The sequence below is a fragment of the Scatophagus argus genome, chromosome 24 (assembly GCF_020382885.2).
Source record: "Scatophagus argus isolate fScaArg1 chromosome 24, fScaArg1.pri, whole genome shotgun sequence".
Taxonomy (NCBI): Eukaryota; Metazoa; Chordata; class Actinopteri; family Scatophagidae; genus Scatophagus; species Scatophagus argus.
In genome coordinates, this window is record NC_058516.1 from 6,329,740 (window position 1) to 6,356,221 (window position 26,482).

General features: G+C 41.8%; 2 protein-coding genes across 15 annotated transcripts in view; one reads left to right on the top strand and one right to left on the bottom strand.

The window, feature by feature from the left end:
* Positions 1 to 6: 6 nt before the first annotated feature.
* Positions 7 to 18,142, bottom strand: LOC124055385 (cordon-bleu protein-like 1). Of its 8 annotated transcripts, XR_006842620.1 has the most exons (12): positions 17,095 to 17,352; positions 16,585 to 16,725; positions 16,042 to 16,243; positions 15,633 to 15,906; positions 15,217 to 15,258; positions 15,042 to 15,124; positions 14,740 to 14,934; positions 14,457 to 14,556; positions 11,099 to 12,417; positions 10,577 to 10,680; positions 9,132 to 9,414; positions 7 to 184 (listed from the first exon to the last, which is right to left on the bottom strand). XR_006842620.1 is itself a non-coding variant. In XM_046382183.1 (10 exons), exons 3-10 carry the CDS (start codon positions 16,231 to 16,233, stop codon positions 10,627 to 10,629), a joined length of 2,259 nt encoding a protein of 752 aa, XP_046238139.1. In that variant the 5' UTR covers positions 16,234 to 16,243; positions 16,665 to 16,725; positions 18,037 to 18,142; the 3' UTR covers positions 9,770 to 10,626. The 8 variants fall into 8 exon arrangements, 6 of the variants coding, with proteins under 6 accessions (XP_046238139.1, XP_046238136.1, XP_046238135.1 ...); XR_006842621.1 differs by lacking the exon at positions 9,132 to 9,414; XM_046382183.1 differs by lacking the exons at positions 7 to 184; positions 9,132 to 9,414; positions 17,095 to 17,352 and adding an exon at positions 18,037 to 18,142 and having other exon boundaries at positions 9,770 to 10,680; positions 16,665 to 16,725.
* Positions 18,143 to 21,533: 3,391 nt separating this feature from the next.
* The window catches only part of scn1lab (sodium channel, voltage-gated, type I like, alpha b), a 29,472-nt gene continuing 24,523 nt past the window's right edge, over positions 21,534 to 26,482 (top strand). For 5 of the 7 annotated variants that reach the window (XM_046382163.1, XM_046382168.1, XM_046382162.1 and 2 more), the window contains exons 1-2: positions 21,534 to 21,668; positions 22,146 to 22,441. The gene's annotated coding sequence lies outside the window, so the exon portion shown is untranslated. Of the gene's footprint in view, positions 21,669 to 22,145; positions 22,442 to 22,673; positions 23,726 to 25,790; positions 25,953 to 26,482 lie in introns of those variants that run through there. The other 2 variants (XM_046382164.1, XM_046382165.1) reach the window with 2 other exon arrangements.

The window sequence follows — 26,482 nt, forward strand, 5'->3', positions numbered from 1 at the left end:
TGTCTGAGCGAACCTCCTCTGGAGCAGACTGAGGTGCCTCTTGATAACAACTAGTCCAGTGTAGGACGCTCAGGCAGGGCTTGCTCGGGCTGCTGGGTTGCTGTAGTTTCTCTGTTTTTGGTTGGTTCAGACTAGTGTCAGTTTGGGACCAGCTGGGAGTACATCTCACCTCTATGGCCTTCACCTTAGGTGTTAACCAAAAGCAAACATCATTAGAGGACAGACAATATATGACACAGAAATAGCAGTTACCTGGATGTAACTGCGGTTCTATGAGTACATGCTATGCCCAGCTTGTTCACGTTGTTGTTGCTAAATTGCAAAGGGAGATGAGCAATGCATGCACTGGGGTCTTCATGGGGATGAATGCTGCATTTGTGCTACGTCCCAGTTGGGTGGCGAATGCAAATATTCACTCACACTCGCCCATGATGTGTGTACACCACAGTGAAGCCTGCTGATGTGCATATACTCACAGAACTGGAGATACATCCATGTAACCACTGTTTTCATGAAGATTCAAGATAAATTGCTTTTAACTATTAGTTTAAATATTTATTTCAGTTCGAGGTATTAGGAGTTCATGTGTTTTGTTTTTTTCAAGTCAAAGGGATTGAGTCCATTCAAAATTTGACTTAAGTTAGAGAAAGACTTGCTTTGTATTTAAAACTATCACAGCCATCTGCCTTTCCAGTCACAAATGACTCTCCTACAAGGCCTAATGTTTCCTAATGTTACCTAATGTTAAACTCTTTTTCCACTGAATTCCACTGAACATAGCAAGACCTTGAATTCAACTGGACTCAGAAAAACATACAGTCCTTTCTGATGGGCACAGATACTATATAGCATGAAGCCCAGTGGAGGAATTTATCATTACTGTGCAAAGCTTAACGGTATGTGTGCTTTTAAAATTAATGACAGAAGCACTCTGACTTTTAGTCCATCTAAAATTTTCATTAAATTTCATTATTCAGCTGTCTCTGTGGCCCTGAATTAATAAAATCCAGGTATCATACCATGAATTCATATTACATTTGAGACAGATAGGGGCAGGTATGCAGCCTTTTTTCCTTTAGAATATCCTAAAAACATACAATTAAAAGTAAGCATTTTTTTTTCAATGCTGAACTTTGGTTATTGCCTTGAAAATAGACTGTGAGGATGAAATAAAGGCAGGACTGCTGTCTTGCAAGGCTGCTTCTTATACACACACACACACACACACATGCGCGGGTGCTATTTCTGTAGATGCTCAAATCAATGTTTCTAACATACGTGACTCAAATGGCTAGAAAACACCTCTTTACACTGACACTGACAAATGAAAAGCATATAACAAAAAAATTCCTTGAATGGCTGAAAATCTTTCTTGTACGTTGTTCTTGTAAATGTTTTCAAATAACCTTAAACTGCTGCTGCTTAACATGCTCAGTTTTAATATGTGCAACGCTGTACAGATGCCAAATTTGTCGCAATTAACTGAAACCACTTGACTTTAAGATGAGATGAGCTGAAGCCGCAGTACTAAGAAAGGGGAGAAAATTGAGAGGGAAACTGTAGAGGAGCATTTGGGCTTGACAAACTTTCTCTGGATGACTATCTATATAACTATCTAACTGGCAGGATTCAGGAACATGAATGTAGATTTAACTCGTATTAAATTATTTCTGGCAGGTTTGTCAAAAAGAGCTTCTGTTTACTGCTTTTTCGTTTTCTTTTTTTTTTTTTTTTACATAAAACATCTGTATCCTTTCAAGATCCATGCTTTTACAACATGTTCTACATAAAAGCCGGCGTATTTGCCAGAAATATAAAAGCATCCACAAATAAAATGGAAAATTTGCATTAAAGTCCATATAGCTTGTCTGCACTATTCCCTGCACGCATTAGCAGACTGTGAATAGCACATTCCTGCTGCGTGTAGGGTTTATGTTTGTTTACCCTAAGTGTGATGGCAGTGAGGTTAAAGTTACCTTTAGGCTCTATAAAGAGCCAAAGCTGGAGGGCGGCTTGAACACCTGTTAACAACGCTGCCCTGATGGTTTCTCCTCAACAAACTCTTTAAAGTGAAATTTGAAGGCAGCAGTGAGTTTTCAGAGCGTCGTTCACAGGCTCTGAACTCTCAACCTTAAACTCGCAGCAGAGACGGATGTGAAGTTTGTGTAGCATGGCAATACACAAGATTGGAAAGAAGCACTGCTGTAAACTTTGTGCATTTGAGAGCGGAGGTACGATTTCTGTGGAGAAAAAAAACAAACAAAACAAAACAGACTCATTTTGGGTTTGGGAAGTCATTGCTCAGGCCTGGCGAGAGGTAAATTAAGAAAACAGTTATCATACACAGGCTTCAGGTGAGAAAAGTCATTAAAAGATTCAAAGATAGTCTTTTATCTTTTCTCTCTGGAACTAAACCGCTTCTGCGCTCCCGCTGGCCTGGAATGGGTTCCTGCCAGGCCTTTCTTTCCTATGTCTCCTTTACTTTTCCATCCCTCTCGTTTTAATAAAGGAAACAACATATTACCGACCCACTGTGTAAACCACATACTGGTGCTTATTCCCACAACACAACTGGAAAACAGCTTGCGGTTGTATTTCCATCTGAAGCAAAACACGAAACTGACAACTAATCCAAGGGAGCAAATCGGTGCTTTCTTAATAAGTGGCGTGAAGAAAACCCTGGTAAAGAAGGTACAATCAGGTGTGTGTAAGCAGCACCAAAACACAGGGCTGCACACTGACAAAACAACTCAATATAAAGAGGCATTTCAAAAGATAAAAGATAATTTAGCCAAAATGTGACAAAGTGTGAAAAATGTTTTAGAAAAATCTCATTCTTCACAGACGGCGTAGTCCCAGAAACCAATAAACCATGAGACAAACAACAGTGGTCAGTTAGGAGCGAGGTGGAAAGAGGCAGAGGGTTTGTGGCTGTGAGACAGGACCAGTCTGGAGAGGCTGTGGAGGCCGTGCACACTGAATTAGTCTGTTAAACAACGGCCTCACGCACTTCAAGGTCAGCTCAGTCAAATGCATTTCTATCCATTAAGCGTTTTATCGAGACAAACTTGAATGTGACTATTTTGGCACTGACTTTTGGACAGCTGAACCGAACCTTCACCAGACATGTAGCCACATAACTGGGATGTTTCAAAAAACATTTTTTTTTAAAATTTCATATAATGTTTTTATTTGCATTTCGTGTGAATTAACACCACGCCTCCCAAAGCAGAGTGTGATGTGTAGATCGTTCCAAGCTACATGCGGGTTGCATAAACAACTTAAGTTCTTATTTTTCCCTTTAATCATTACAAGTTAGTCTCTCCAAGGCAAGACAGGCTGCAAATTCCTTTGTCAACATTCCTATAGAAGGTATGTCCATCTGTTCTCAGAGAAGTGTAATTATCATCCAGGCCTGCAGAAGGCCAAAGTCAGTGAGCAGTCATTCTAACAACACAGTCGTCTGAGAAAATTCAGTACACAGAGTCTGGCTCAGAGAGGATCAGCTCTTTACTTATTCCAGAAAGGCTGCATGTTTGGACTTTGCAAATGAATAGTGTGTTAAGGTTATCAAACAACTCTGCTTTGACCATCAGTGAAGTGGTCTTAAAGTAAGGTGCGGTCCATGTGTGAATCCTCAGAAATTCTACTCTCAATAACTGCTGTTTAGAACAGAAAAGAAAAAAGATGTTTTTATTAGAGCTGTCGTGAAAGTAATGACTCAATTGTTCAGCGTGCAATTGTTCAATAAGAAAAATTCGAAAAATGGAACTCTGTAGAATATATGTGCCGTAATTAGTGTTAAATTAGCTAATTGGGCTATAAGGATTAAAGATACAAATATCAAAATCCTCATGAAGACGCCCCTGTATGTTGCAGATAGCAGGACAACCACGAAGACAACCGAGACAAAAGTAACTAATTGTCATATAACCTCAAATTGGGGGCATGAAAGTGTCTAAATAATGGCAGCTAATTTGCCTTGTATTGTGCTTTCTTGATGGGTTTAAATTGAATGAGTCAGGATCCATTCTGGCGTAATGTGAAAGCTGGGGCACCGGTTCACGCCGGAGACATTCAAGGTCGAGCTACTCCAAATGAAGGGGTGACGGGGGAGTGAAGAGATTTAAAGTGAGGCAGCTGAGTCAATGGACGGCCGAGGTGCAGATCTGGCAGCGTATTCATGTAACCTTGAATTATTGGTTGTTTTTTTTTTTTTTATCTGCATTGAAAGCTTTTCTACAAGCCCTTCTCAAAAATATATCCTTTTTTGTCACCCACATTAATGGCACAATCAGCCAGAAAAAATTGCAGTCACAAATTATTCATTGTAATCCTCCATTTGAGGACCCTAATGCCTCTAATTGGGCTTTTATGACTTACAAACTGTATCCTTCCTCTCTTTTATATATAAATATATCTATCTATTTTTTTCCCCCTCTGGCATTTGTTTTTCTTCCTTCCCGCCATGCTGCAGAGTGACATTGAGCCTCTCCCTGTCGGGGTGCTCTCTTGTCTCACTCCAGTGCACATTTTCGCTGTCCCCTCTCCTCCTCCCCCAGACAATGAGCTTTTGACTGAATACATTATCTGAGCTGTTGTTCTGTTTGTTGTTGTTTTAGCTTCCAAGAAAAGAGATGAATTATTAATGATGACAGACAAAAAAGAAAGAGGAGGACATTATTTTTAGGAATGCTGCCGAGAGCTGCGGCTCCATCACGAGGCCTGCAAATGAGACTGTACAAGGTATCACTCTGTGATAAGGCACACGGCTTAAAGTGTCATTTTGTTGTTTGAATCGCATCCTAATGAAATACTTAATGGTTTCTATAATGGAAGTTTTAGCATTTTGCAGGAAAGGAGAAATAAATGATGGATGGTCAGCGTCTCATATAACTACTTTGATCTTTCTGTGAACTAAAGACTAAAGGAGGGAACAGCTGACACTTTATTTCAGGCCACACGCATTCAAATAACTTAACAATAATTACTGGGTTCTAATCAAACATCTTAGACGAATTTGTTCAACCCACACCTTCACATCACATGATTACATCACTTCATCATGTTATTGTTCTTTATTATGTATGTTATATTGTGTTTTTCCTTCTTCCAACTCCAAATAGCCTTACACTTAAGAAAGGTGAGTTTGTTTTCTACACCGGCATAACCTGCTAGCAGCTATGGATGAACATACTTTTAACTCTATACTTTCTACTCCAAATAAAGCTGAAATAGAATTTAAAGTTAATAGTGGTATTTTGTGTTCTTTATTATTTATTGATGCTATGAACAAAAAGGCTGGTCAGGGTTTTCGCTCTCTACACTCCCGTCAGTCTGAAGAACATAAGCAGGTGGGGTAAATCTCCTTGCAGTGGGCTTATGCTTAACTCTGTAAGTATCTTGCTTCCTACCGCAAAGCTTAATTGCGGTCTCCCAGCACTGCTGAGCAGCCCTGTCATCATTTTAGGAACGTAACCAATAAAATATACTTTTCAATAACCCATGTGTCTGAGTTTTGAGGGATTATGCCAAAGCCTCTTCCTTTAATTCAGTGTATCCCTGCAGTTTTGGCAGTATTTTGTAACTAAAACACATTTAAGCTTGTTTCCAATGAAATGACCAGCTGTTACTCCCTCACGGTCTTCCACTGCACCAACATTTGAGCATCGGTAGGAAGCAGTAAGTATTTTACTGATACATGCTTGATAAGTATTACCACAGCAAATTTAAATTTAGTAGAATCAAGTTGAGGCCTATGTTTAACTAAACATACAAAAATATTCAGAACACAAATTAATTTCAGCTGTGTGGATTACTCAACTGTAGGCAAAAGGCCTAACTTTAACAATCATTGTCAATTGTTCTGGCCTTAAATTTTCGGCATCGCCATCAAAGTCAGCTCATTTCACAGGCCCATCATAATGTCACTGATCTGAAGCAGGGATTACTGTGCCCCCTCTTGGTTATAAATCAGCACTGCATTGTCATTCAAAGCTTCACTACAAGCTTCACAGCAAGTTCTCAGTGAGATTACAACCAACTGGTGTGGTGTCATTAGAATGGTCGGACTTGAGCTGCCACAAAGTCAAAGATCTTCTCTCAGAAGATGAGGCCGGCGGATCAGAGAGAAAAAAATGCATTATTTCGCATTAAAGGACGGATATATAATCAGAGGGCACGGGAGTCTGTTTTGATCACAGGAACTGCAACCGGTGACAAATTAACTGCGGTGATTGTGTCAGTTTGTCACTGCATTGAATCGGAGATGTCAACCATTCATCAAGGAGAAGACCTCTGTTTTTTTCACCCTCCCTCAGGATTCAGTGATAAAGGATGAATGAAGAAAAATGACAGAGAGATAGGGCTTGTCCACTATCTATCACAGAGCAACAGGGGCCGTCTACTGTGTGTTCAGCCATCAAACCCTGCTTCTACTTTTGTTCCTGGCTGCTTATTTTATATAGTGCTGCCAAGCATCATGAATCAAACTGGCTTGACTTTGTGGTTTGTGTCAAAAATGTTCCACTATGTCCTTTAAAGTACAAGCAGCAGTGGATCGTGACTTAAAAAGGTTTCAGTTGCGGTAGAAAGCTGGAAAAGCGTGATTGATTTTACCATGCTGCTCAGTTCTGGACATCTATTTTTTCCTGGAGTTTGTATTTATAGCACATCTTTAAGTCCCTCTTCCCTCAACCAGGGAGAGAAAAAAGCCTGCCTGTTTGGAGTTTACAGGATCAAAGAAGAGGTAAATATCATTTCCATAACATTTGAACCAGTTAACCACCAGCACAATGCAGATAAACACTACTGTAAGCGCCTGACAATGCCAATGAGGCTGGAACTCGGTGATTTGCCGCTCCGCCAAAGAGGAGGGAAGCGAGCGCAAACATGGAGGAGGTGAGAGGTCAACTGTGCTCTGCCTGCATCCCTTTCCAAGCAGCCCCTCAAGCACTGGTGATGTTTTAGGCAACCATACTTCACTTTGGGTGGGGGTGGGGGGCGGAGGGTGGGAGGCTGACGGATGCCATTCCCAAGGTGAATGGAAAGAATAGCATTAAGCTGCAACTCACTGCCTGGGGAGAGCTACACTGCTTTAGGTGATTCATCTATTGATTATTTCCACACTAGCATGGAGGTGCCATGTAAACACACATATATTAGCGGTCTGCGATGCACATGTGCGCCCCTGACACACATGCAGACACAGTGGATCCAGTGAAGCACGCCTCGGGCCTACTCACTGTTTTATAATCAGATTCTGACTTGTACCAGCTCGTGGGCATCTTCAAACCACAAGGCAGATGCATCTGATGGATAACTAAATAGAGATGAATGAAGAGATGAAGGAATAAATAAATGATAAATGTGCATTACTGCTATTTGTGTGGGCCAGATATTGTGCTATTGATCTGAACTGTTGCTTTTTTGTTTTTTTTGGGATGGGGGGGGGGGGGGGTTGTGCATGTGTGTGTATGTGTATTCACATTATGCAGGCCAAGTCATATTGTTCTTTCTCAGTGGAGTACTACAGCTTAACCTAAATCTTATCACAGTGGGACGACACACTTTGCAAACATATGGGGCACCCTGAGGTGCAAAACTCTCATCTAAGAGAGTCCAGAATCCAAGTTTGAAGACTGAATTATCTGAAGGCTAGAAGGTTAGCCACCCCAACTGCAATTTAACTAAAGCCTGTGCTGCCATAGTGCTGCTGAGCAAACAATAAAAAGTAACCTGTAGGAAATACAAAGCAGAGGGGACAGGGCCAGTTATTTTAGTTAGGACACTATCCTGACCCTGACTGACAACGAGTTAGCACAAGTACCGAGCCCTGCTACCACACTGTTACACTCTGATGACCTTAGAAATGTTCAGTTCCTCCAGAAGACAAACATTTTCTACTGGAGAGAACGGAGCCGAGCTTTTAGGAACAGTTTCTCCATCAGCCATGTTTTATAGTTTGACAAAAAAAGCGTTAATTTATCCAGAACTGATGGCCAATTAGTCCCATTTAAAAAGAGAAAGTAGTGAACGGCTGAACAAGAGATGAATTTATTCTTATATTTGAAGTCTGACCCAAAGTCTGTCTCTGTGAAACTGGTCCTGGTTGCTGAAGCACACTCTGTTCTGTTAAATTAAGACTGATCAAATCCTGTTGGGAAAAAGCTGAACAACAGGTCTGAAAATCCTGAAACTTTGTCACGAATTTAACTCATTTTACTCTAAGATGTATTGGCAGTTTTCACATATGCACCAAGAGTGTCCCGCCATTACTCTGTTTTGAGCTTACTATAGAAATACTGTTGCCCCCAAATTATTACAAGAAGAGCTTAAATGTTTAATTGGTTATAAAATTTATTCTTTCATATTCTTTTTAGTTTTGTCAATTTTTTTTTAATCTTTGAAAATATGTATCTTTACTACAAAATTAAAATTACTAAATGTTTCATTTCATAGGATAAACGATGGTTGTGTGTGTGCGTGGTGATTATAAAATGTTCCCATGGTGACACACAACATAATATGTTCATACATGCATATATTATATTGCCTTTCTGCACCTGCAGGTGTATATGTAAAGGATAAGTAAATTTGAAAAAAATGAAAAATCAAAAAAATCTTTCGTCATGTGCCAGTCAAAAGTGACATTTGTCCATCCATTGTCCACACATTATATAAAAAACATGAGCAGTTTTGGCCAAACAGTCCATGTTTGTTCAGGTGTGTTTGTTTCTACAAGACTGATCCACTGAGTGATCTTGCATTCATACCACAGGCCTCCTCATTAATTTGTTTGAACCAGGAAGTGCTCGTGCGACTGAAGCGTCCTCCAGGATTTCGAACGCTCGCACACTGTTTGTTCATATCTCTCTCCACCCCGTCTCCTGAGACAATAATCAACAAAAACCCTTTGAGCAGACGTCTGGTTTTGTTCAAAGGTTCATCTGTGCTGATAGCATCTAATGTCACAAGCTGGATCCTAAATGTACATGACAGAGTAGCATTTCATGTTATACTGCATTATAAATCCAGCATTCTTTTGTCTGCATAATCATGAACATTGCTGCTCAGGCTGAAATTCAACCTTTCACGGCTAAAAAAAGGATAATGCCAGAGTTGTCACTTACATTGGATATCATTGCTGTGGGCAGGAAAAGAGCTTCTCTCCAACCTGTGTGTGTGTGTGAGTTTCTTTTTCCACAGACTTTTTTTTTTTTCCTTTCAACGTTAGACGTGCCTCTCTCCCTTAGGGTAGGTAATGACATTCTCCATGACAACGGCAGTGTGACACGGCTGTGCCCTTGAGGGCCGGGCGCCCCCTCTGGAGGGAGCGCCGCAGAAACACGACAGGGTCAACGGTCACCTCCCATCATCCACCAGCAACCCGTCCTCCTCGCTCTCTCTCTCTCTCTCTTCAGGTGGAGCAAGGAATGTTAGAGACAGAGAGAGAGAGAGAGAGAGAGAGAGAGAGAGTCAGAGTCTTGAAGCGAGCCCACTCAGTCCAGGCCTGGCAAACGTGGAGCTTTAGCCACAGGCGGTTCTGGCTAGGTCTCTACCTCGCATAGCTCCTTGCTGTTCCTCCAAGGCCAGGGCTGGATCAATACATATAGTAGTGTGGATTCTTTTGGCACCCAAGTATAGCTATGCAGTATTGCCCTGAGGTAAGGGTCCGTTAAAGACATAACAGTGTGAGCATGTGAGCAAAGTGGACTGAGTTTATTCAGGAAGGTGTTGAGATGTTTGGCATGAAACCGATGCTTCCAAGGACTTTTTTATTTTTTTATTTTGTTGCTGGAAATGCTGGAAATTCTCATGTTCCCATTAAATATTGCATAGTTCTTTTTTTATTCTGGGGAAAGTCTTCAAGATGGATATGTATTCTTGGATGAAGATAACCTTCAGACAAATCCTAAGACCTTTCAGAGTAACTGAACATTAGAATAAGGTCCTTAATTGATTTAAGTTGATTTATTGTTCTGGTGTAACTAGAAAATAATTATTCACTGTTAATTCTTTTAAAATTATACAAAATATATCACTTGTGATACATTCACCAGAACTCTATCTCGCACTAAGGGATAACGGCAGTATGTTCATTTTTGAAACAATGCTCTGCTGCCATCTGGTGGCTAATGGGGAAACCAGTCTGACACAGAGTTAACAAGCTTTACTGCACTCTTCAGGTCTTAAAACAAAAACCTTTACACACTAAGGGAGAAAATAAATTCCTGCACAGACATAAAACAATCCTATTATTGCATGTGCATCAGCTCTTTTACACAAACAAAAAAAGCTCTCACGTCAGCGTTACGTCCGCCTTGGCACATCTTCAACGAAAATTTAAAAGGAAGTTAAGAAAAAACAGGACGTTGTCAGTTCAACAAAGTGCGTCCTGTACATTTGGCTTACTTGACGACAGAAAATGTTTATGTTCAACCTGTGAACATAAAGTCCAACTTAAAATGACACAACAAAGTGTCTTTTGCAAAAAAGAAAAGAGAAAAAGAAGTTGGCTGCTTCTCGTAATAAAAAAACTGATGCAGTTTATCTACTTGGAAATCATTCAGCTGACCTTTTGTCAGTAATCTGGAAAGTCCGCTGTCTTCGGTCTGCTCTGAATTTTCATCCTAAACAAGGACTTCCATTCAAAGTTGAGTGAGGAAGCCAGTCAGGCACCTGCAGCAGAGCAGATTAAAAACAGACAAATATTTGCATCACATCTTTCCTCTATGGGCAGGAATTAAAGAGCTGCAGCCACGCATCAAATGTCCAGGCATCTACAATCCATATTTCTGATGATTATGGTGTAATCTATTTTGTCAGTATTATTTCTATGTGGAAGAATTCTAATGAAATAAGAATTAAGAGGGTTTTAATACGGTTGTTCCCTTATTGGGGAAGGTCCTGAAGCTTTAAAAACTAATGTTCACAGTCTCTCATTTTATTTAAGTGTCTGAATTCTGAGTGTGAAATTAATAGCCTTTAAGTTTTCCATGAACAACGCGTTCTCTTGGGAGGTTTTGGTTGATGCCATCTAGTTAGTGGACAGCTGTGTGTTACATCACCATACCAGTAACTTGTCAGTGGTACTCACCAAACTGGATGTGGGCGGTGAGGGAAGTGCATTGTGTCGACCACTGGGAGCCTGAGGATCTAAACCTTTCCTGTGACTCTGGAGACGGGACCTCTGCACGGCCAGCGCTACCGCCTGTGCAAACTTGGATGGGGCTGCACTCATCCTGTCCAGAGGGTTTGGTGCAGCTGCAGACTGCTCACCTGTGGCTGAGGTTGGCTCACCTTGATGGTCCTCACTGAATGCGCTGGTTTGCCCACATGAGGCAGGACTTTGTGGATGAGACGATGGCAGAGAGGAAGCTGCAGCAGCTTCTCTCCCCTCTTCAACGACTTCTATGTCTTCATTAAAAAAGACAGGTGAAGGAGGGGGAGGGAAAATGTCATCGTCCTCCTCCTCTTCTTTTTCTATCAATTCCTCCTCAACTTCCCCCTCATCAGTGCATACACACTCGTCTGTGTCTGTACTTACAGACTCTCTACTCAGGCTCTGTTCTGACTTTATCCGACCATCACAAGGAAGTTCTCCATCGCTGCAGTCTGGCGGATCTGCTGGTATCGCCTCAGATGTGACTGGAGATTCATCCTCTTCCTTCAGTTTTGTGCCGTCAAACTCAGAGAGAGGTGAGCCTGGGCAGTCCTGTTTGTCTAAATCAAGTGGAGGTGGAGGAGAATCTTGCCTGTCTGAAGCCTGAATCTCCTGAGGAGAGGGCTCTGGACTCTGCACAGCTGTTTCAGTCTCAGATCTGTCGGGAGAACAGGGATCTTCCTCAGCCTCAGTTTGATGTTTGATGAGCTCAGGAGAACGTTCACTCTCAGGGTTATTTTGTGTCTGATCTGGAACATGTAGGGAGAGAGAAGGATTATGGGACTTCTGCTTCTTAGAGGGAACCACTTTGAACGTGGTCATTCCCTTCCTCTGTATGGGATCCTCCCACTCAGGCTCAATGGGGAGGCTGGATGTTGCAACAGGGTCAAGTTCTGCACAGAAAACCCCTTTATCTGAAAACCTCTGGGTCACAGACACAAATGAGGAGCCACTGTATAATTTTGGGAAAGTGGCAGAATTCCTCAAACGCTTGACCAGTGTTCCTTGGGAAACAGAGGAGGTCAGGACTTTGGCAAGTGCACAGCGGGTGTCAGACAAGTCTTTCCCTCGAAACGAAGGCAGATATGGATCAGCGATTTCTTGGAGATGAGCGAATGACGCACGTGAGGAGGATGAGGATAACCATGGTTGTGATGGACGTGGTGATGAGGATGAGGACAGTGAGAGGTTTACCGAGTCTGACTCATCGCTTTCTCTCAGCTCCTCAACTATGTCCAGGGAGTCTGCAGTCGCTGGGGAAACAGGAAAGAGTACTGGTCTTAAAAAGAAACGTCACTGACTTCCAGCTCAAGTTCTGCACAGTAAACACAAAACGCAGCTCAGCATTTATCACATTAACATCCTAAACACACAGGACACAGATGGTGCAATCCAGAAAATCACTTTAAATTCAAAAGACATAAAACAACCCTTTAAAAAGGGAAATAAAGAATTAAAATTTATTATTCACAATTTTATTATAATAAGAGATTAATAATGAAAACCCTGCATATAAAATTGTAAAACAGACATTTTTCTGAAAAAGCACGACGTCTAGATGAATCAACCGAAAAATCAGATAAGATAAAAGATAAATATAACAATAAACATGATTATACAATAGGGAGAACTATAGAGTCTAGAGACAGAAATAAACATGTAACATAAAAATCAAGATTATGAAAAAGAAGAACACTTAATTTACATTGAGGTTGGGAATATATTACAATACTAATAACTGCTTAATGATGTATCACAAGAGTTGATTAATTTACTACTGTTCAGCTGGCTTTTGTATTGATTTAAAAAGGCACAATAATTAGTTGAAACTAAACCCATTAAGGAGGAAAACACAAAGAAGAATAAAACTTCAAATAAAAAAGAAAGTTACAGCATTTTGACAAAAATATAACGGACAGAAAAGCAAAACAAGTGGACAAAACAAAAAACAGGACAAATAAATAGCATATAAGTGCAGCAGGCAACAGGGAAACGCATCCATAAAAGCCACTAAGATGGGAAGGAGGAAGAAGAGGCCAACACAGGAGGAGGAGGAGGACGGAGAGGAGGAATAGGGATGGTGGAAGGAGGAGAGGAAAAGGAGACAGCAGCAGCAGCCCTCAGTCACCCCCTTCAGGGAACACAGAGTCTGTAAGCAGGGAGGAGAAAAAGCTTGGCTTTAGGGCTTTGGTCTAAAGCTTTTCAAAACAAAACAAACACGACCCACCCCCTAAAATAGGTTCCATATAGAACCGAAAGCCAGTTTGGTCAGTAGGATGAGAAAAAAAAAGATGCCTTTATATAGAAATGCAATTTTGTTTAGAACAGACCATGATTATGTAAGAGTAGGAGGACAGAAACAAGAATGTAATCATCAGCTCTCGACTGGGAGTTGTTTGCTCAGCCTAGGACTGATACCAGCTCAGCAGAGCGTCGCACTGTGGTGGCTCAAAGAAAACAAGACGCCGACACTGCTGACAACAGTTTAGACACACGGTTAGAAGACCTAAAGCTTTACTTGTACCCAAGTGCACAACTAAAGTGAATGTCACATAATAATAAATGCCTAATAGTCTATGTCTAATAAGAGAATGATGACTGCCCATTCAAGTCTGTGAAAGCCAGATCAGTAGAAAGGAGCCAAGCACGGCGAGAACCTGGAGCCAGGTGGTGAAAGCATGTCAGAGAGACTAATACAGGGGAGTGAAAGGCCGGACAATAGAGGGATTTATCTTGGAACAGACTGAAGCCAATATGTTCTATGAGCACGGCTCTCTGGGTCACTTTAATTACCCCGAACAGGGTTAAATTGTTCTAACTGATAAAAGCAGCGTTTTGCGCTGGATTTAACAGCTAAATCTTCCATTTGATGGTATTCGCTTTGACATTTTAATCTTGATCTGACTTCAATCTTGCTTGACCTCGTGCACCACTGACTGAAGCTGTAAGGATTTGGCAGATACAAGAATTCACACCACTCAAAAACTATTTGATCTCCACAGAAATACTGTAAAAGGTCAATTGGCATTTACTGCGCCAGCATATTTCATATCTGCTGTTGTTTCAAAGAGGCTGCCTCAACAATCACCACTAGACGGCTAAATCAACAGAAAGCTCAGCCTGCATTTGGACAGTCAATATTAACTTTGCTTTGAACAATTAAAAACAAATAACAATTATTTTATTCTAATAAGTGTGGGCAGGCTACGATCTAAATCATTATCACCATTAAAATGTGTTCAGCACAGCACCCAGTGTCGCAAAACCCAGCTGTCGTTGGTGAAGAGCTTACCTTTAACCTCAGTGTCTGCCAGCTGCTCCTGGTGGGTGTTTGCACAGGGAGGAGGTGGGGCCCTCCGCTTGGTACTCCTCAAAGTGGATTCTGCAGACTTCTACACAGAAATAAAGACATTAGTGGGACTTTTTCTCCATTTGTACATGTTTCTGCAGTGTTTTTCGTCACCTGACTTTAGTTAAATATGTTCTGCAGTTTCTTAGATATTCTGCCAACTAAGAGGCCAAGAAGAAGAAGAAGAAGAAGAAAAAGAAGATATTCCTCCCCACCACTAACCCACCTGTGGTCCTCTGAGATGACAGACACTCAGATTGTTGGGGACGCTCTGTGACACAGCCATAGGTGGAGGAGGTGCGCGTCTCTTCTTGGGCATATCTGCTGGCGAGGTGTTAGAAGAGGGAACATCCTGCTCATTCGTGGCGACTCCCACTTGCTTGTTGAGACCAGGAGAAGCTGGGGCACTCACTGCCTTGTCCTGCAAACAGGGACATGCACATGTTGGTGACAAGCAGAGAAGGTTGAAGAAAATCTACATTCAAGTAAATTAAACATAATCTCTCCAGCTATAACATCATATTGTACCATTTCAGGTTTCTTCTTCGCTCTTCTGAATAAGCTGAGAAATCCTGTTCCCTTCTTCTTTTTCTTCTCCTTCTTTGGCAGGTCTATATAACGAAAAAGACCTTCATCAGTAAATGATATGTGGCCTAATACAGGGTGTAGTCGATATTACTGAGGCTGTGCATCAGTATGTTACCTTGTAGAGGGGGAGGCGAGATGACCTCTGTTGGCGTTACAGCTGTTTCAGACAGAAAACAATTATCAGGTCACATTGTATAGTACAAACACACATATACAAAGAAAAAGGTATATTGCAGGAATAAATGTGTCTGAAACATTATTTTAGACGTGCTTCATTGATTGCAGAGTTTTCTCAGGGCACGAAAACTATAAAATAAAGCTCAAGATACATCAATTTTTCCCATTTTTTTGTTCATTAGAAGGAAGGAAAAAAAACACAAATCAGAAGACGGTTCAGCGGAAAAGAATAGTCTGGATTTCATCTGCTTTTGAAATATAAAGTACTATTAGTCCCCGAAACAGATTATCAGATGTATTATCAGATGTATTAGAAGACGAGTATTAATGCAAGTGTGTCCCCCCTCGGCATACCCGCTTTGGGTGACTCGGGCTGGTGTTGATGGTCGACAGGCTCCTCACCAGCTGTGTCTTTGGCAAACACTTCCCTCAGTCCGTGCTCGTTTAAAGTCTTGGTCAGGTCCAGCAGCTCTTTGGACTGAGAGTCCCTAAGTAAGACGGTTGTTTGGACGTTAAACTCGCACTTTTCACACACCACTGGCAGCAGCATCTCAAGGGGTACTCTGGGACTCACTCGCACCACGGCCTTGTGGCACTTATTGTAGTTGATCAGCAGGCGCACAGATGCCTGCAAAGAGAGTTTTTTTTATTTTAAATTAATTTACACAACTATGGAATGAGAGTCCACTTAATATGGCAAGATAAATATCGATTTCCAGTTGGTTAGGGCTTTTGACTTTGACAGAAACACTTCTTTTCTTACCTCAGGCATGTACGGCCTCCTGATCTTTTCCTCCACCCCTTTGGGCTTTAGCACAATCTTCTCCGCTTCCAGAGAGCCAATAGGAGAGTTTGGTTTGAAACTGATGTTGTTCTTGTTGGGCGAGAGAACGTCGACAGTGTAGTCTGACGGATTCAGGTGGTAGCTCGCACAAAGGGTCACCAATAAGTCCATCACTGGTTTACTACGAATTAAAGTCAAAGAACAAAAATAAATATAAAAATCCCTACCTTAGGGGCTTGCAGTGTGTTTTCAACACAGATGTATGTTTATTATTAAACCAGAGCTTTCCAAAGACATTGGCAGCAAAACAATTTCAATATCTCTGTATGCATAAACCAAAAAATATATCTAGGAGTGTCTTTAAGAACAACAGAGACCTGCAAACTAAACATCAGCTGAAAAACCCTGGTATCCTGATTTTAGCAAGGCTCAAACTCCACCGGATCCTACATTTCCCATGATACAGTCTCACCTAGCATGGCTCTTAAGCAAACTAAAGAGACAGCTTGTGATATGGCCTACCTGCCGTGCACTGTTTCAGTCCTCTCCAGGCCCCCTGGCAGAACCACAGACAGGGTGTGGTCCCTCTCCAGCGGACTCACCTGCTCGTCCATCTCAAGTGGCCTCCACAAGTGATGCTGTCCCCGGCGTCAGGTAAATGTCCTGAGGGTTGAGACCCATGTCAGCCATAAAATTGCTAAGTGTTAGCATGCACAGTTGGTTGCCAGTGTGAAATGCCTTGCAGTTGCTCAAAAAAAACATTTCAAGGATGAGTTTTGGAGGCCTGACGCTAACCAAAGGCACACAGACAGAGATGTGTTGTTCTCTGTGAGGCTGCAACGAGCTGACAAACAGACACCAACATTGTTTATGTCATCCACAGCTAAGGCAGTGAAACTACATCTTTGTATTTTGATACTGGTACAAATAAACGCTTAAGTTTATCTACAACACTTTAAGCTAGCTCGGGCAGTCACTGACGTTCATATTAAAAGAAAAGCCCAGTTTTAAAGTCAGATGTCAGCGGGTTACCGTCAACTGAAAAGCCTCCTCTTCCTCAACCGTGACACATGACAGTCCAAATGTCACAAAGAGACCGTTTCTACATGAAAACATCCAACAACTGTCCAAAAACCTGTCCACGAAACCCGAGTTATGACCACTAAGTTGGTGGCCTTTCGGCGACTTGAGGCGCAGTTTTTACGCAGCAGCTCCCGGCCGTAACCGACGATGTTCGGGTACAACTGAAAGCTGTCCTCGGCTCCCTGCAGGAATTTAAGCGGCCCCTGTCCTCACCTTTGACCCTGTGCGGCGGATAAGAGCCGCCCAGGAGCAGCGTCTCTCCCCACAGTTTGATTAAAGTAACGCCCTCCGCGTATTTGAAGCTCGGAGCTCACCGGAGCGTAACAACAGCTGTGCTCTGTTATTTTGTCTGAAGCTACCAAAATTAGCAGCATTAAAATAAGCCTGTACATATATAGGCTTCTGTGTATTATTATCTGTCAGACCTGATTGACTTTTTTTTATTTTAACAGTATTTCCTACTTTTTAAAAAAATCTATTTGTTCCCATTCGTAGGCCTGTTAGTCCTGCTTGATACAGAATACATTTTAAAATATATTAATAAATAATTACTTCACATTTTACCACTAGGCCAATTGGCCAGTTGATAGAAAGAGCCAAATAGACATGAGGGCTGTTTTTCTGCCAAACTAAACCTGCTGTGTAGATGATATTTATGAGATAATTATTGCTCAAACAATAAAAAGTCATCTCTATCCACAAATAATGGATCTGAGGACCTCGGATAGACAGGCTCCCTGTCTGTCTTCGGCTACGCATGTTTCCAAATAAGCTTATGCTGTTTCTTGAGTCAGAGGGATTAGTGCTTTTAAAAAGCTGCGTCTCTCCCCTGCCACCACACTCAGAAACACCCAGCTGATTGTATTTGCATCCCTGGCCCTCTACACCTACCTGTGTCCACGGATTCTTCCCATTCTCCTTCAACTTTCTCTTCTTCTCTTCTATTTGATGGTCAGAGGCTGAGGACGTGAGAGAGATGGCTGCTTCCCCTGTAATCCCCGTTGAGCAGACTAACCTGCCACACCTACAGGCCCTGCCCAGTCACGTGACAGCACTTTGCACGTCTATGTTTGTGTGTCCTGTGTGCATGCTGAGAGGGAGCTGGTGGTGGGGTGGAGTTGGTGGTGTATCTGCATGCTGGCTCTAACCTGGTGAACCAGTCTGCCATGTGAAATGTCTTCTCTGACCACATCACACGGAGTATAACGCTCGCTTTGTAAAAGGGCCTGTAATCCACATAAGCTACTGATCCTCTCTATAGGCTCTGGTACACTCAATGCTGATGAGCTGCAGGCTGCTATCGTCCATCACACTGTGTCACATGCAGCCAAAATGAGCCTCATCTGAGTTTTTGTGATCAATTAAAGTCTGCCAGTAGACTCTCATACCTTGTTGTTTTTCCTTCTTCCCACAGAGAACTGGATAAATTAAAATATTATATTAAAAACTATGAATGAGTGAATGAATCAGGCAGGGAGAAATCTGTTAAACAGGTGAAAATACCAATTTCTCTTCTTTCAGTAGTCTCATCCCACTCTCATGCACCTGGTCAGCCTGTTGAGATGTAATGTAATAAACCATTATTTTAGTAGAGGTAATAGAGGCAAGTTGAGGGAGGTGTTTAGACCTGGAATTATTTCCAACCTTGAGGGATCACAAGTTGAATTTAAGTCAGACCTTTGCATTAAAAATAACATAATAATAAGACAATGTTGGGCATCCAGAACAGATTTAATATTTATCTGTTTACCAACGGCTTTGATTCAGAGGATTTCCTGGGTTTTATATTCCTTTGTAGGAAAATTAGTCAAGCTTTCCTTAACAAAGTTAATGTTTGGTAGCACGTTAATGAATTACAGAAGCTCAGATTAATGTGAGCCATGAGGCAGGCTGCTGTCCCATCACACAAAGCCCTCGATTCATCTGCATACACTAGGTGAGCGGCAACATGCATTGAAGTGGGAGTTTTAATCAAATTAAGCACAGGGAACACATGTCCGCACTGACTGTAATCTTGTAATCTCATTGTGAAGTCTGCCAGTGGAGGAGCCTCAATGGGCGTCCACAGGAACAGGCTGCAGTGAACACATCACCGTGTGACTGTCTTACTTAATGAACTTCTTTGGATGACTAACAGATAAACAGAAAGCCTGTTAGTCACACCATCCAGTCTGTCTCTCTGTGTCATCACTTAACATGATGTGAAATGGAAGAGGGTCTGAACACACACACACACACACACACAGGTTTAACTGCACTGTGAGACAAACAGGTACAAGGTTCCATCTTGCCGTGCTGAATGCATCCATTTGAGGACATACATAGATAGCTATAGGCCTACATGATAATCTCCACCCTGGACAGCTATGCCTGATGAAATAATTGGTGTGACACTGACATGCTTTATGTTTCCTGTCAGAGGAAATCAAAATGGCAACAATATGAATTCATTTCCTCAGGTTATCCTCCACTCAGCCTCCAGTGTTAACATTCACGTGTGGGCTCATGTAAACTCTGTTTGAAAAGATTATTTTACACTCAGGAAGTTTTGAACCAGCTGCGTACAGAATGTGTACTGCTCGACCTGTGTTCGGTTTTTCAACCTGAACGTTTATCGAAAATAATTCCATTTATGTAAGGCCGTGTGTGTGAGTACACAGATTAAAAGGAGCTGTTTTGTCAGATTTACTGAATCAGAGGGTGAAAGTGGAGTGTTAAACAGAGCGTCGAAGCCAAATGGAAGCCGCCTTTTTGACACGCTACAAGTTAATTCTGACATCTCACTGCTGAAACGCGGGCCTCCAAATTCATCACGTTGCTTCTAATGAAACATGCACAGAGTCACGGAGAGCTGCCAGGAGGGACAGCTCAGCTTTGGAAATGTCCTTCACACCAGGCAAACGCAAATGGGAGCTCTTCACGTGTTCACTATTTTATAATTGAACTCTGTTAACGTAAAGATCTGTTATACATCTTAAAGTTAATATGAAATATGTTTATAAGTGGCATTTTATGAGCATGACAGCTTTGGTCAAGGGTTTGAGATCAAATGAAATGAAAGGCACAATGAAGTCAGTGCAACATGTGAATCCTATTTGTTTATTTATTTTACAGATTTTTATATTAACCCACCAAATATCCCATTACAATGAAACATTAATATTTGTAAGTGTCTTTATTTTTAGCGTAATAACCATGAAAATTAATGTATATTTAGTGTCACTGATGGAGAACTGAGACTGATAATACTGTATTCATAAATTTAACCAAACAAATCACGTGATAAAATTAAATAAAGGAAGTTAACTTAATTGTAATCATCAAAAAACCGACAGCCATGTCTTTCTCTGCCTTAGCTGTGACTGATATCTAACTGTATCCCCCTTTCATCAGATTCATAATGTTACACACTGACACCAGTGAATGAAATTATAACCAACGAACAATCTTTCAGAATATCACACATTTTAAATTCATAAAATGGTAACATGAAGGCCTGGTAAAAGTGCATTTAAAGGAGTTGTTGTTTTTGTTCACTTGCTGAAGTGGAACTCCTGTGTGAGAGCGACATGCTTCGTGGAGATGTGGGGTGTGTGTGTGCCCCTGCCCACCGTGACTCTGTGAGGAATGTCAGACACTCTGACATTTGGCTTGAGAGGCAAAACTCAGGGCAAAGAAATAAGCCACCAAGCACCTGGTGCCACTCACATATACCTTAATACTGTTGTGAGCACAGAGAGCTTATCAGAAATCAGAAATCAGAAAAGACTTTGTTGCCATTGTGAGTGAAGAGGTTTCACGTTACTAGGAATTTGTCTTGGTGATTGGTGCATACATAGAACGTAACAAGTAACATATAATAGAAGAATAAAATAAAGTAGAATAAGGTAAACCAAAATAAAATACGATAAGTAAAATAAATATGTTTCTGGAGGTAGTCCAAAAGTGAGGTAGTGCAGGGTGGAGTATAGTGCAAGTGGGTGAGGTAAACAGTGCAAATGAACAGCAGGTGGATAATAACATGAGCGAAAAAGTTACTAAAGTCGTGTTATAAAAATGGTAAACAGTAAAAATTCTCGATGCATGAGCGAAACGGGAAATGATTAGATAAACGCTGCAGCAGTAAAACAACAAATAAGGTGAAACAAATCACATTAAGCCTTCTTGTATAAGCGTGTTTAATGGACTTGTCAGTTATGTTCACATGCTGAAGTGAAACTGCTGTGCCAAATGGAGCTGAAAGGTGTATCCACCTGTGCCCACTGGGATTCTGCCATGGGGTTTACCCTCTTCTTCATCTCTTTGTTGGAGTTTTTGCAGTCTTTTGAGTATCTGAATCACATAACAATGCAATAAATTGTGTAACCGTTTTGCTGGTGTAATTCTACAGACTGTCCAGCAGATGGCGTAAATGTACAAGAAAAAAAAATGTAAAGGCAGGCCACACTGCTGTCTGCAACCCCACAATGTGGTCTGCACGTGAGCTTCCGGCAGCTTCCTGACACCTCAAACTCCACCTCCAGGTCAGTAAATCGTTAGTCGTCTATAAATTTCACATTTCATGTTCAAAAATCTGTAACTGCGACCTCTAGCCCCTCCTGACACCGTCAATATATCAGTGACTACAGATGTGGCACAATTATGCGAGATATTAATAAACTATAATCTTTAATGTAATGAATAATGCCAAGGTTTAATTTCTAAAATGTAGTCTGTGGTGGTATTTTTGTGCAGCCAGTACAATTTATGGAAATTATTAAATAATAGTGTGAGAGCAGTGATGTTGTGGTAACCTGAAGTACAATACAGTACAATACGAGCTAAAACAATGATGAAGCATTCAAAAAACTAATTACATATCTGTGCAACAAGTATTAATTTATTTAGTCTACCTCGTGTGTAATAAAAATAAATAAATAAATAAAAAATCTGATGATTTCATGTCTAAGTACCAACAGGTTGCTCTCTCCACTTGTGACTGCTGTTTTCTGTGCATTCAGGCCATCTTGAGACGGTCGCAGCTTTAAGGACATTCATTCCCAGTCTGTGATGCCCAACCAACCGGAAGCGCGGATTGATTTCTCCATGGCAGGCAAGGGCGGCTAAAAAAAAAATAAAATAAATAAATCAAACAAGCGCTTATTAAATGATAATCCATCAAGTCTTGAGCGGGATTTCACAAAAGGAGACACGCTTAAATCTGACATCGACAAGATATCCGCTTAAAATAAAGGATTATTGTCTCGGATATGGGATCTACCTCCAGGGTCCCCACCTGCTGGGCACCGTAATGGTGGTGAGTATTCAGATCTTTGGAGAAGGGTCTGTCAGCTTTTCTTCTCTTTTTTAACGCGACAGGTTGCTTTCATTGAAGGATGTGCTGTATTTATTTACCGAGACAACACTATATAAGCATCTTAACGTGTGTTGTATCAAATGCAGGCATTTCGGACCACATATGAGGGTTTTAAAATCTTTTTTTTTTGAGTGGTTTATCCTCGGTTCTAATTCAAAGCGCGACCGCAGCGTAACGATATTTTAACGGTTTTTCTCGCCAATCGTAATCACTCAATACATTTAATCTTCACTTCACAGGTGTGTACAATTACCCTGATAGTGTTTTTAATTGTGTTATTTAGACTTATCACAGCCCAGTTAAGGACTGCCTGAGCCTACGGTGCATGTTTCCCTTCATTTCCACACAAATAAAACGAAGGAAAATCACACGTCGTGACACGCAAAGTAGGCTTCAAATACAAGCAACCTCCGCGACGCGCCGGGAGGGAATAACCCTCACAGCGACGGGCCTTTTTGGTGTTAAAATGTTTGCTATTCACAACATGTGATGCAAGAAGGGCCAGAGAAAGAGGTTTCCTACATGGTGACAGAAAATAAACCCCCAACAAAGGTCTGCTTCTATTTTTGGTAAAGCAATTGCTCTCTGTGAAAGGGATTGATAAGCAAGCAGTGGGCACATCTGGAAAGGACACGCCCAGACTCATTCAGACCCATTCATGCTAGGACTTCTTGGAAACCTTTAACGCCAGAGAGCAAAATTGACTCATAGTTCTTACATATGCGATACGGCTTTGAAGCTTGTGTTATTTGACTTTTGCTCGGTTCAGTAATTGTGGAGGCAGGATATAGCAATATGTAAGTGAGGGGAAACAGGTAGGCTACAATAGGCCCGAATGAGTTGGACGAAAACACTCCTGGATTTGCTTGGAGCCATTTCAGTCCCTGTTCAAGGACCCCAAGTGGCCCCCAGACCAGAGTTTGGACACCACTGGTATCCAAGAGGAGGTTGATAGGTGGCTGCTGAACCGACTGAAAGCCTCAACCTCGGTCGGTAGCTCATCGGGTTTGGGGTTTTTTCCGCTCCCGGGTGTCGTCGTGCTGCTGGTGGCATATCTGGAGGGAAGGGGGAGGAAGACACGATGGCCGCGGATGATTCGACAAGCTCTCGTCTGTGGCATAAAGTGTCGATTTTCAGAGTCCTGGAGCTCAGGCGGAGACATCATCAACATGGCGACAGCTGCAGCGGCCCCCTCGGCTCGTTTTGAAACCGCGAACAATTAAGGTATCGTCTGACACCCGTCGTCTTTTTATTTCTGATTTCTGATTAGCCTTATCGCTCCCATGCACACACTTTCATTCCAGTCTCTACCTGCAGCTCTTGAGTTGATGGAAAATCAATACAGCGCTCCTAAAATCAGATGTAGGGCAGGACAGGTGGTGAAAATCGCTCTCACGGTGCTTGAAGGTAACGATAAACTGGCTATAGAGACGACAGTGTGTATGAATATTACACACATGTTGGTGAAATTGTAGCTAATGAGACATTCAAGATGTTTCAGTTTGATTGTCCTCAGCGCTCTCCTCCTGCTTTAAGCACCGTGGACAGCAGCGCCCTTTTGACACCGTGTCAGCTGAGATTGTGGTCATTCACGTAAAATGTGGGCAGCTCAGGTTAAGAAATAGCGAGCCTGAAGATCACCCCAGAGATGAAGTATTTGTTGTTTAACAAAATGTCTGATGTTCACGCGTTGTTTGCTCTGTGAGGCAGCTGCTGTCCCTCTTAAGCACCGTGGACAGCGACACATGTGTCCGTGGAAATTAAGAGAGCCCTATCAAGGGCACTTAAAGGAAGGATCACTGCTGGCAAGATGTGGATATGATGGGTGACAATACTTGCATGCCCACTTGTACATTAAAACTGTTTCTGGTTCCTGCAGCCTAATTGTTCCTCCCTGACATACTGTCAAGTCTGTGCGAAAATCAGTTTCCTTGCTGAGATTTGCTGGAGGGATGGTGACACGAAGGGGGGATTTTATAGTAAAAAGGAAGTAACTTTGGAAGCTGCACGCTTTATTTGTCTAAATCATTCTACTGATGCATCATTTGGAGATTATTTTCTGCACACGAGTGCCATGCACGTTGGTATGGCAACAGGCAATGACCTCTTCATGCTCACCACAGTGATTTCAAAACAAGTCAGAAACTGCCAAAGATTTCAAGCGTTTTAGAGGCCTGATGTCATCAATTATAATTATTGTTATGTATATTAATATTCATTTCCCTTATTCTCTGTTTCCAAAGATTTTTTGATCTATTAGCTACAATGTCAGTGTTTGTCAGTGCTGTATGTGTGAACCAGGTTGCCTCTGATTATACAGACCATGTTATTCCTTTCAGTGTCAGGATACGTAAGTGCAGACACCTTGGCTGTTCCTACATGTTTTCAGTCTGTCGTGTTATATTTGACTCCAGGGATGACCATGCTGATAGCTGGGTTTAGAGGTGGGTGTGGATGTTGGGCCTACGATGTCGATCAGACCCCACAGCCCCCCTCCAGGACCATCACCACCCGGCAGCTCATGCTAGGCAAGCTGTCAGGCCACACGTCACAACACTGCATCCCAGGGCAGTCGTTGGGACGCAAACATATGTGTTTTATGACTCGCCCCTATAGGAGAAGCCACAGTTGATTCACAGTTTATGCCTGGTTAATTCCTAGAAACACCACATTTGCCGGCTGCTGTGGCTTTCTAGGAAGCCTCCACCTCATAATGGATGCTACGCCTGGCTGACCAGAGTTTATGAGCCTTATCACTTAACTCCTGTGTTTACTTCCAATTTTACGCTCTCATCAAGGAACCAGTAAATTTAAATACTTTACTATGTGTGTTATGGCATTAAATGTGTGATTGCGTAGGACAGCTTAATGTTTATTACAAATGTTTGGGTTGTTGATTGAAGACATCACAGAACTGTAATAGAAATTTTAGACATCCTCACTTTTTTTGTACCAGCTTTTGACCCCATGAAAATCTCTTAATCAGCAGATAGTATTTGCTCAGTTGTTGTTCAAACTTTCCTTTATTGTAAGCATCACTTCTTGTCCATGTCAGCTTAAAAGTAGCAGCAGGCGATTTTTTTTTTTTTTTTTTTTTTTACTAAGCATTACTATGTTTGTGGGATGACACTGCTCCAGACTTTCCCCTGAGTTGCTTGCTACTCCAACGTGGGTTGAATGTCAAAATAGCTTAAAATTGTCTCTTGCTCTACCCCCGGCTTTTTACAATGGATGAAAAATAGGTGGTAGCAGGCTAGCAGGCTGAGCAGGCTTCTGTTCCTCCATTTCCATTTGCAGAAAGGAAGAAAAGCCGATGGCTTGAGGAGACATCACTTCAGATATTCTGCCAGAGGGGACGTTCCTGTTTTCTGGGCCAGTACAGTCAATGTCCCATGAGGATAAAGACCCACCTGTGAGACTGTAGAGACTGGGAGGCACCGAGGGTGCACTGGTAATGGCTCACCAGGGTTTTTTGAAAAGGTCTTGTTTGTGTGCCTTCCCTCTGTTTCCTGGGGGAGCGTGATGGTTTCTGGTTGTGAAAGGTGGCAGATGGTTTACAGGGGGAATCTGGTGTTGGTGCTGATTGGTGCAGAAGTAGAAGAATTAGTACTGTCAGCTGCATTTGTCAGTACTGGAAGCTATTGTGAAAACAGTTATTTTTTTTACTAATTTGAAGCCATTCACCAATTGATTAGGCAATAAAATACAGTACTTCCTCTAACTCTGCAGAAAGCACTTTCTACAAATGCACTAATAAATAGGGGCCCACACTGAGCGACAAATGAGTAACATTTGCAAGATTATCTTCTGTTGAGAGAGTCTTTTCCTTGTCTGTTTCTCATGCTGTCCATCTCAGTTGGCGCTGGCTATTTCTGTGTCCCTGTGAATCAGCTGAAGGCGTGTCAGACGTCCTTTTTATTGCCTTTTTAGACCCTCCATCCTACCTTTGACCTCTCACTGCACTGATTCTACACTGAGGTT

What these genes read in the sequence shown, in the direction of transcription:
- LOC124055385 (XM_046382180.1), bottom strand. Translation starts at nt 16,676, where the DNA reads ATGGACGAGCAGGTGAGTCCGCTGGAGAGGGACCACACCCTGTCTGTG. An exon ending in ACTGAAACAGTGCACGGCAG is followed by an intron (nt 16,244 to 16,584) that starts GTAGGCCATATC and finishes TTTAATTCGTAG; the next exon opens with TAAACCAGTGATGGACTTAT. An exon ending in GGAGGCCGTACATGCCTGAG is followed by an intron (nt 15,907 to 16,041) that starts GTAAGAAAAGAA and finishes CTCTCTTTGCAG; the next exon opens with GCATCTGTGCGCCTGCTGAT.